This window comes from Cannabis sativa, chromosome 7, assembly GCF_029168945.1.
Source record: "Cannabis sativa cultivar Pink pepper isolate KNU-18-1 chromosome 7, ASM2916894v1, whole genome shotgun sequence".
In the NCBI taxonomy this organism is placed as follows: domain Eukaryota; kingdom Viridiplantae; phylum Streptophyta; class Magnoliopsida; order Rosales; family Cannabaceae; genus Cannabis; species Cannabis sativa.
The window spans coordinates 1,282,486-1,293,172 of NC_083607.1; the positions used below are offsets into that span (position 1 = coordinate 1,282,486).

At 28.7% G+C, this 10,687-nt stretch overlaps 2 protein-coding genes across 5 annotated transcripts; both read left to right on the forward strand.

The window, feature by feature from the left end:
* The first annotated feature begins 201 nt into the window (after nt 1-201).
* On the forward strand, nt 202-4,675 carry LOC115697651 (protein DOG1-like 4). Of its 4 annotated transcripts, none has more exons than XM_061119130.1 (2): nt 202-993; nt 3,115-4,675. In XM_061119130.1, the coding sequence occupies exon 1, from the start codon at nt 223-225 to the stop codon at nt 919-921; it is 699 nt and encodes a 232-aa protein (XP_060975113.1). In that variant the 5' UTR covers nt 202-222; the 3' UTR covers nt 922-993; nt 3,115-4,675. The 4 variants fall into 4 exon arrangements, with proteins under 4 accessions (XP_060975113.1, XP_060975111.1, XP_060975110.1 ...); XM_061119128.1 differs by lacking the exon at nt 3,115-4,675 and adding an exon at nt 2,136-2,468; XM_061119127.1 differs by lacking the exon at nt 3,115-4,675 and adding an exon at nt 2,145-2,468.
* On the forward strand, nt 4,472-9,301 carry LOC115697484 (tubby-like F-box protein 7). The gene is made up of 4 exons (XM_030624507.2): nt 4,472-4,989; nt 5,550-5,637; nt 7,724-7,853; nt 8,502-9,301. Exons 1-4 carry the CDS (start codon nt 4,594-4,596, stop codon nt 9,082-9,084), a joined length of 1,197 nt encoding a protein of 398 aa, XP_030480367.2. The 5' UTR covers nt 4,472-4,593; the 3' UTR covers nt 9,085-9,301.
* Nucleotides 9,302-10,687: the final 1,386 nt, after the last annotated feature.

Below are 10,687 nucleotides of genomic sequence, written 5' to 3' on the forward strand. Positions count from 1 at the left end.
ATACCCAATAACAATATCCTTGTGGTATTTCTCTTCCATACATGAAAGTTACACATGATCAATCCTACACTAGCACCTGCCAAGTGGAGAATTTCCAAACCCATGCACCACAACACGTGGAACTTTGCATGAAAATACGTGTCAATATACATACATATAGACATAACATATATATACACATATATCTAAAGATTCATTATTACACATAACCAAAATATAATAATGAGCAATAATTTCAGCAACTTCTACGAAGCATGGTTCGATCGACTAAAGCACTTAGTCCACCAACTAGTTCATGCACACCATACCCCAACAACCCTAGACCAACACAACCACCTCCAACATCTCACCAACAAGCTCATCTCCCACTATACCGAATACTACAAATTCAAATCCCTAGCTATCGAGCGCGATGCCCTAACGGTGCTTGCAGCACCTTGGGCGACTGCGCTCGAGCGCTCTCTTCACTGGATGGCCGGGTGGCGTCCCACTACGGTCTTCCATCTGATCTACTCAGAATCATCGATTCTGTTTGAGTCTCATATTATTGATATTCTTCGAGGTCTTCGTACTGGAGACCTCGGAGACCTCTCTCCCTCTCAGTTTCGCAGAGTCAGTGAACTGCAATGCGAAACTGTGAAAGAAGAGAACGAGATCACTGGAGACTTCTCTGAGTGGCAAGATAGCGCCAGCGAAATGCTGGTTGCGGAACTGGATGGTGGTGGTGTGAGCCAGAAGATCGGACGGTTAGGGTTTGTTCTGAGAAAAGCTGATGATCTACGGTTGAGAACGATTCAGAGTGTTGTTGAGCTTTTGACGCCGCAACAGGCCGTGGAGTTTCTTATCGCCGCCGCCGAGTTGCAATTTGGGATTCGTGCTTGGGGAGTTAATCACGACCGTACATCAATTAGAGAATATTGATTGATGACGTCATTATTAATTAATTATTAAAACACATCATGGCCGTTCATTTTGGATGGGAGTAATCTAACGGTAATGATTTATATCCACTTGTGTGTTTTTTCTCTTTATGGATTTTTCTCTTTTTTTGGGACTAATTCTAATATTTTAAAATATTTCATAGCAAAAAGAATAATGATAGTAAAAAATAATGAGGTGAATGATCTGCAAATAAATTATGTAAAAATAAATTAAAAAAAAAGATTATGAATTATTTTAATTGGAGAGAATCATTTTAAATATTTGAATATTAATTAATAAAAAAATATTATAAATTATTTTAATTTAAAAAATAACTTTAATTAAACCCATCTTGAGGACACTTGGGCTGAGTTCAGTAAGGGGGAAAAATTTAAGGGAAATTATAAAAATATATTACAAAAAAAATTATTTTTAGTTACAATAAAATTGTTAATTATAAATTATTATTGTTGTTTTGTAACTAAAAAGTTTGTGGCTAAAAGTATTAGTCATAAAAATTATAATTTATTGTGACTAAATGTGTTTTTAATCACGTAACTAAAATTAAATTAGTGATAACTTGTAACTAAATATTATGTTTTAGTCACAAGTAATTTTTTGTTGTGACTAAAAGTAACATTTAATTATAAAAAATTTATGTTGTGACTAAAAAATTATCACTAAAAGTAACAGTTTTTTATAATGATATTTAAGAATAAAAATAAAATAAAATAAAATTTATGAGGTTAATTATAAAATAACTATCCATTTTATAAAATTTATGTGATGAATTCTACATGTATGCTTAAACTATTAATTCTTTATATTTAATTTGGGGAGTTTTCTTAAGTGCTTTGATAAAAATGTAAGTAACTAATTTCAACATTTTAAGTTACTAGTTTCTATGCTTTGATAAAAATGTAAGTTACTAGTTTCAACATTTTAAGTTACTAGTTTCTATGCTTTGATAAAAAATGTAAGTTACTAGTTTCAACATTTTAGGTAACTAGTTTCTAAGTATAATAAGAGTAAGTTGTTAAAATTGTAAATTACTCTTTCATTTTATAAGTCACCAAAGTCTTTGAACGCAAGAGAAGTACGGGTGCTTTATCTAATTCCATTTGTATTATTTTATTTATAACATATTAATACACATTATATATTCCAATTTTATATTTTAGATCTAATTTAATTTGTATAATAATTTAAAGAAGTTTATCTAGAGAAGGTGTTTTGCAACCTCATATTGTTGAAGCCATTGGAATCAAGGAAGCTCTCTCTTGGAGTAAAGCAAATGGATGGTCACATGTTGTCGTTGAGTCGGATTGTTTAAGGGTCATTAGTGATTTGCAAAAGTTTAAAATTATGGCTTCTCCTTATGGCCATGTTCTTTATGATTGTATGGCTTTGATTGCTGATTTTGATATTGTTTCTTTTATTTTTGCTAAACGGTCTGTTAATAAGGTTGTGCATGCTTTGGCGCGATCTTCTCTTTCTGAGGCTGACCGTACTTTTAGTAGAAACTCTTTACTTTTTGTTTTTGCATTCTTAATTTTGGATGATTTAGTTTAATGAAATTTAATTATTATTTAAAAAAAAAAACAGTATGAATTAATTAGATATTTTAAATTAATTATTTTTTAATATTAAACTATTTAATAACAAATATAAAGAAAGAAGAAAAAAATTATCTTTATAAAAAAAGATGTTTATTTTTGTTATAAATTGTAGTTTTTTTTATTAATAATAGAATATTATCATTTTAAGATATATTTATATCACAATTATATTTGTAAATTATTATTTTTATATTAAATTATTAATTGTGTATTTAATTCTTTCAATATAATATATATGAATTAGATTAAGTTAATCACTTTACTTTTACATGTTAATATTCTATTGGTACATGTACAAATTGGATTGGATTATAGAGAAGGGTCTTGAGGTGATAGTAAGAAACTAGTTAAATATATTGAATCCCTATCTTAGAAATTAAGTTTTAGTATATAACTATGAATATCACTAACTTTATTTTTGGTACTATAAACTATTAAGAATTTTTTAAAATTTTTACAAAGATGATATTGTAATTAAAATGAATATCATTATGAAAAAAATTTGAAAAAAAAAATATTTTGGCATTTGATTTTGGACGTAAATGCTGATTAAGAAATTGTAATATTTCTACAGCGAGCCCAACGGTGGGTCTTTTAGCTCCGTCCGTCGTCGAAACTATGGCTATGCTGGTTGGATTGTAATTGCGCTCTCGTCTTGGATATTATAATATTGAGGTGGAGACAGATTGTCAAATTATTACAAAATTCGTAAATAAAAGATATGTCTATTTCGCTGATTATGTTTTGATTTTACAAGATATTTATTTAGTTTGTGATACTATTATTTTATTAAAAAATTTTGTAATAAAAGGGGATATTTGCGACAAAACCCCCTTAGCATTTACAATTATTACGCATATGATCCTAATCACAAATAGTAACGACAAAAATACTTTATCTTATGATTTTATTGCAGTCGTACTCTTTTTTAGCCATTAAGTGCCAACTCAGAAATACGTGGTGACATATTATTAGACTACGTATTAAATAAGCTAAAGAAATATATCGTTATGTATTTTTGAGCTAGCACTTAACGAGTTAACGGGTTTAATTGACACTTAACAACTAAAAAATAGTACGACTGCAAAAAAATTATAAGACAAAATATTTTTACTGCTATTTTCTTAATAAATTAATATGTGTAATAATTACAAATATTAAAAAAAAAAATTAACTATAAATATTCTAATAAAAGGTTATAATTAATAAGGTTGTTCATCAAGTTGCTTAAACCGCTCAAACAGCCCGCACTGCAAAAAAAATGCAGTTAAAATTCTTTGCGGTGCGGTCGTAGTTTGAATGTTTTCTAAATCGCGCAGTGCGGTATAGTTTACAGTTTTGAATTGCTAATATATGGTTCATGTCGCACCGCATATTATAAAAATATCAATTTTTATATTTATTTAAGTCCAATATATAAAAGTCCAGCCCAAAGCCCACTAATTATTATATTGTTGAAACTTAAATTTTTTTTTTCGCATTTATTTTCAAGCCTTATGGTATTTTCGACAAGTGTTGTTCAAGCTTTGTTGTATTTGTGATAGTTTAATTATTTAGTGATCGTTCAAACCGCATAAATCGTATCGCAATATTTTTTACGATACAATATCTACGATTTTTTAGTTTCACAATACAAGTGCGATTTAAAAAATTAAAAAAATTACAAAAATAAATTAGTTTAAAAAAATAGTCAAAAATTACACCATCTCAAGCACCACCGAGCCCTAATAATTACCAATCTTCTTCATTAATTGGGCATATAACACTTACGAGTTATTGACCGGTCAAAACATCTGACTAAGCACAAACGAAGACTAATCTCACGGCCCCGTCATTTACCAAAACCATAAACACCAAATCAAAATCCACCACGTGTCATCAACTCGGTCCAATCACATCACGCGGTTCTTTTCAACCCTCACAGCTAAGTCAACACACCATAATCCGATTCTTCGTCTAAATTTGACTCCCGATTTTCTCTCTCTGTCTAAAAGCTCCGAAAAAAGCTCGCCTCTAATGGAAATTTCGAAACCCTAAAAAACCCTAAAAAGCCATGTCTTTGAGAAGAGCCTTTCGATCTCGCAAATTCTCCAAATCCTTTCGGGAATTAAGCCCCGAAGAGGAACATCATCAGACCACCACACAGGGCCGAGGTGGCCGTTGCGACTCGGCCGAGATGGGCGGCCGAGTCGTCGTCGCTGCCGATGATTTTAACAACAATAACGACGAGTCTTCGTCATCGTCGTCATCGCCGTCGTGGTCGTCCATGCTTCCGGAGATTTTAGTGGAGATTATTCGACGAGTTGAGAATAGCGAAGATCGTTGGCCTAATCGTCGAAACGTCGTCGTATTCGCTTGTGTTTGTAAGCAGTGGAGGGATATTGCTAAAGAGATCGTTCGATCACCTTCTCGAACTGGGAAAATTACTTTCCCTTCTTGTCTTAAACAGGTTCGCCATTTTCGTTTTTTGAATTTTGTATTGGGATCATGATTAGATTTGATCAATTTTAGTTGTTTTTTTAGGTCTATACATTAAATTGAATCTAAATTGTTATAGGATCAGATTATAAGAACAAATTTCTTAGGAAAAAATTTGATCTTTTTCAATTCAGAATTGTTACACTGTGAAATGTGAATGAAGATTTGATTGGAAGTTTCTTTTGTAGTCCATGAATTGTGTGAATGGGGTTGTAGTCATCAATCTGAATAGCGAAAAAGGATTGTGTTTTGATCAGAATTTCGAGTTTTTACAAGAATGTTTTGTAAAAAATAGTCTTTTGTGTGAAAATTTCATTAGTAAAGATAACTTTTTTTAAAAAATTTATTAGCTAAATAACCTCGTATGTTCGCATAAGCTACCAAAAATTACACCGTGCAACCATAAAAACAACCACAATGGTACCGCCTTGAATTTACAATGCGGTTAGTTTGGCAAATTTTACAATTTGCAATGTGTGAAGTGATTTCAATAATGTTAGGAATTGATTAATGTTTCTTTGCTTAGTGCAGCCAGGGCCTCGTGAATCTCCACATCAATGCCTCATAAGACGGAACAAGAAGACTTCTACCTTTTATCTGTATCTAGCTCTTACACCATGTGAGTAAAAAAAAAGGATTAACATAATAATCGTGGGAGGAACAACATCCTTTTTTTCTTTTCTGGGTTGACCTCTCTACTTATATTTCCTCATAAGCTATGATTACTGGTCTTTAAGATAGTTTTTTAATCAGATTACTGGTCTTAAAGATAGTTTTTTAATCAGATTACTAAGTTATTTTGACTTGGTCAAAATCTGACTAACTCAGATTTTTTATTTTCACAAGAGAATTTTCTTTATCTACTCTTTTTTCTTTGGTGTTAGACATTTTTGTATTGTATTCCTTTTTGTGACTTAGTATGTATGGAATTTTTTAGTCAATTGTAGACTTTTGGAACAGACACCCCTGCACACACACATGTCTTATTTATAACATGTCAGTTGATATACATGCTTTCACACACACATATATATATTTGTCGGTAAAGTTTGATTTGGTCATAGTATCCTGCTTACCTATATGCTTTAAAGTGTAAATATATATATATATATATATGGAATACTTCTTAATGGGTAATACCCATTGATGGGAACTAAAAAAAATTAATAAGGTAATAATCTAATAACATTTTATGGTAAGTTTCTAACAATTATTTTTTTAAAAAAAAAAATATATTTATTTTTTATAAAATTAGAAATAATAATTACAACTAATAGTTTGAAAAAAAAATATAAATTATTTTTAAAAATTAATTAAAATTACTACTTTATTATTTTATGAAATTGTGAGTTTATTAATAATTTATTATTGTAAAACTAAAAATTATTTTCATGTATATTAATGTGTTTTTTTATTAGGAGAATAAAAGCTTGATTGTGGAATCCAATTGTCTTAATATTATTCATACTCTTAAAAATAAAACGCTACAATACTTCTTAGTTCTTACTTAGGCTATCATTATTAGATAAATATTATTATCATCCAATGATTTTTTTGATATTACCATGCATCATTCTCCTAGAATAACTAATGAGATGTTGTTCATTATTTATATTTTTAGGATTGGAAGATGATAATCTTGTCTAGGGGTCAAATATAATTTTTTGTGCATGAAATTCTTGTGTTGGCAATTGCCATTATTTAATAATGTTTATGACACTTTTTTCTTCATTTTTTTTTTGTTAAAATTATCTTCATTGGTTTTGTTCTTATAGATTTGGTAAGCTCAAGTATTTAAAAAAAAAAAAAAACATATAAATAATTGTTAATTATTATAAAATTAAAGATTTTAGGTTTAGAAAAAATCTTATACCTTTTATATGTATTACAGAGCTTAAAATTATTATTTTTTTATTTTCAGTAATGCAATTTAGAATTCTAGTTTGAAATTTTTTTATAAAAAGATAAATATACGTATTTTTTCTTTTTAATCTTTAAAATGATTTTTATTAAAAAAAAATAGTTTGTTAGTTTTTTTAGTGTGTTTTATTTTTTAAATAACAATTCCATTTATAAATTTTTTATTTCTATTAATAGTTTTATCTATTTTAGGAATATAGAGAATAACAAAATAGGAAATATTAATTTTTTAATATTTGATTAATGATTTTAAATATCAACCATTAGATATTTGATCCAATGGTCAAGAATAAAATACCTATACATGGGTAACAACCATTAAGAGCATACCCATATATATATATATTTTCTTTAGTAACTTTAATCATTTTTACTTGGTCACTTTTGGAAAGCCATAAATATATATATATGTATTACCATTATCATTGAAAATTAACCAGTTACAATAATTTATGCATATATGCTTGCATTTATATCAATAGGATCAATGAAATATTTGGTAACTTACCATTATTATAGAAAATTAACCATTTACAGTAATTCACGCATAGATACTTACATTTATATCAATTAGGATCAACGAAATCCTTTCACATTTATACATATGTAGTAACTCAAGACAGCTTAATTTATTGATTTTCCTTAATTAAACTTGTTTTTCAGAAACTTTGTTTGATTAGAAGTTTTTACTTTGTCTTTTTCTTTTGGTTGGTCCCTATTATCTTGCAGTGTTGTTGAATTTCTTGCTTACTAAGGTTTCTTTTGTTTCCCCTTCCTTTATACAGCATTCACAGATAAGGGAAAGTTTCTCTTTGCAGCGCGGAGATATAGAAATGGTGCTCATACCGAATATATAATATCACTTGATGCAGATGACCTTTCACAAGGCAGTAATGCCTATGTTGGAAAGTTGAGGTATGCCATTACTATCTAAAGAAAATAAAGTGAAATCTTAATGGGGTTCTTTCTTTTTATTTGGCTCTACTCTTGCATTTGCGCTTAAGATGGTTTTTAATATCTCAAATGCTTGTAGTTATTGTCTTAACTGTTAGTTATTACTATTTTACCATGGATCCATTGTGTAATTTGTTATTAATCTTCGAATGAGCAAGGTTTGAAGTAGCTTTAATTTCACAGTTTATGTTATTTTGGAGCTCATTTTGGTTCAAAATGTTCACAGATATTTGGTTTTATTGGAGCTGTTTTTGGTTCAAAATGTTCCTCAATATGTGGGGCTGATTGGTGCGTATAGAAATTTGTCGATGGAATAATATCATCTTATGATAGTTACTGAAAATCTTCTTTAATTTCACAGTTATATAATAACTCCCTTGATCCTAAAACATGTTACATATATAGCATTAATCATTGTTCATATTTTCCCATGAATTTGCCAACTGAAATTTGCCTTGAGGAACCATCTACCTTTTTTTTTGTACTTTGATAAAACTTTTTGTTGGTGTAATATGAATTTTCCCAGGACAGAAATTTGGATACATTATTGTATTTGTTAGGCTTAGTAATGATACAATTATATGTCTTTTTTCTTTTTATCTTTTGCAGCTCGAATTTTCTTGGCACCAATTTTACAATCTACGATGGTGAGCAACCTCACAACGGTGCAAAGCCATCAAGTAGTAAATCCAGTCGTCGTGTTGCAACCAAACAAATAAGCCCTCAAATTTCAGCAGGCAATTTCGAAGTTGGGTATGTTTCTTACAAGTTCAACCTCTTGAAGTCAAGAGGTCCAAGAAGGATGATATGCTCATTGAATTGCCCTTGGTCTGGTGATTCTTCTATCGACAAATTTCTAGACGAGTCTAATACAAAGAAGCAGCTCGAATTTGCTGCTGCTTCTGGATCCACAGTTTTGAAAAACAAAGCCCCGAGATGGCACGAGAATCTACAATGCTGGTGTCTGAATTTCCATGGCCGTGTAACTGTAGCATCAGTGAAAAACTTTCAATTGGTTGCAACTATGGACCAAAGCCAACCGGGAGGAAAGGGAGACGAAGAACTAGTCTTGCTCCAGTTTGGTAAAGTCGGGGATGATACGTTTACGATGGATTATCGACAGCCCTTATCAGCGTTCCAGGCTTTCGCCATTTGCCTCACCAGCTTTGGCACTAAATTGGCTTGTGAGTAAATAAATAAATATATAAATATATATATGCTTTTTTTGTTGTATGTTTATTTAAAAAAGACATGAAACTGAGGACTTTGTCCATAATTTTCTCTATATAGTGTTGATTGGAAGAGCTTATTACATGTATGTATATATGTATATATGTATGTACATGTTGTTTGTTGTAACTTGTATGATTATGACATGTCTTATAATATTGAAATTATTTGTAGCAAAAGGGTTTTTGTTTTTTTTTTCTCTTGTAAATTTGAAAATAATAACCAAGACATCTTATCTCAAATGTTGATTTGATGCATCATTTATTAAACTAATTGCTTATTTTTCTATTTTCTTAAGCAATTTCTTTTGTATTAGTCTTTACTTTCACTGCATTCTTAAATAATAAATATATAAATAAAATCTTTGGTGAAGATGAGAATATTATACAACTCAAAAGTGTGATTACATTCTAAATAGATATTTGTTGTGAAAATACTTTAAATTATTATGTTTATAGCACTAAGTTGTTTTTTTTTGGCATAAATTTTGGAAAATTATCCCATATATTATTTTTTATTTATTTATTTTTTTTTTTAAATTTACGATTTGAGTTTCTAAAGTGGTTGTAATGCTAGTTGCAATAGGAGTTTCTTTACGATTTTTTGTTGCAATTTAGGTTGTAGCGCTAGTTGCAATAAAAGTTTCTATATAGAATTTCGTAAAAATACAAAAAAAAAACTATGTTAATGTGTAAAAATAAAAAACCCCTATAATTTTACTGTTAAAAAGTAATTGTAATTTAAGTATTTAATTGTTACAAATGTAATAAATTAGTTAGTTCTGTTATAAATATCTTTGGGAAATTCTATAATGCACCCCTTTAACAGGGATGTACTGATACATCTCTTTCAGTTTTAGTATCCGAAATAATTTTTTAGTCAAATTTTTTCTCATAGTCATTTAAATTATAGTTATTTAAGAAATTCTACAAAATTTTAAAAAATTCGGAAAAGTTTAACATGTCGAAAATTGTGTTCAAGCAGTGTGTTGCACGCTTGACTATTTAGAATGTTTGAACATTGTTTTCTATATTGTAAATTATTCCAAATTTTTCAAAATGTTGTAAGATATCTTAAATAGCTATAACGTACATGAACATAAAAATAAATTAAACCAAAAAAATTTTCTAAATGCCAAAACAAGTAGGGGTGATTTTTTTAAGAGGTGCATTGTAGAATCACTCAATATTTTTTAATTATATTTACATTATTATTTGATAAATAAATGTAAATTAAATATTTTTCACTTTTTTTATTTTAATGACTGAAAAATTAAAATAAAATATAAGTTATGATAAAAAGGATTTTTTATTTTGTTAATATAAAAATTCACTCATTTCAAGATTGAATTGAATAAAATGTAATAAAAGAATTAAATTATTACAAAAATTATATTTTGAATGTTATTATTAACAAATCTTAATGTACAAAAGTTGACAATCAAAAATACTAATTATTGTATTAATTGTTAGTTTAATACACTTATTACATGTGTATTTACCATAAATAAATTAATAAATAAAAGTACAACCCAAAAGAGTTAAATTTGAGATGGGCATTTATGT

What these genes read in the sequence shown, in the direction of transcription:
- LOC115697651 (XM_061119130.1), top strand. Translation starts at nt 223, where the DNA reads ATGAGCAATAATTTCAGCAACTTCTACGAAGCATGGTTCGATCGACTA.
- LOC115697484 (XM_030624507.2), top strand. Translation starts at nt 4,594, where the DNA reads ATGTCTTTGAGAAGAGCCTTTCGATCTCGCAAATTCTCCAAATCCTTT. An exon ending in GTATCTAGCTCTTACACCAT is followed by an intron (nt 5,638 to 7,723) that starts GTGAGTAAAAAA and finishes TCCTTTATACAG; the next exon opens with CATTCACAGATAAGGGAAAG. An exon ending in GCCTATGTTGGAAAGTTGAG is followed by an intron (nt 7,854 to 8,501) that starts GTATGCCATTAC and finishes TATCTTTTGCAG; the next exon opens with CTCGAATTTTCTTGGCACCA.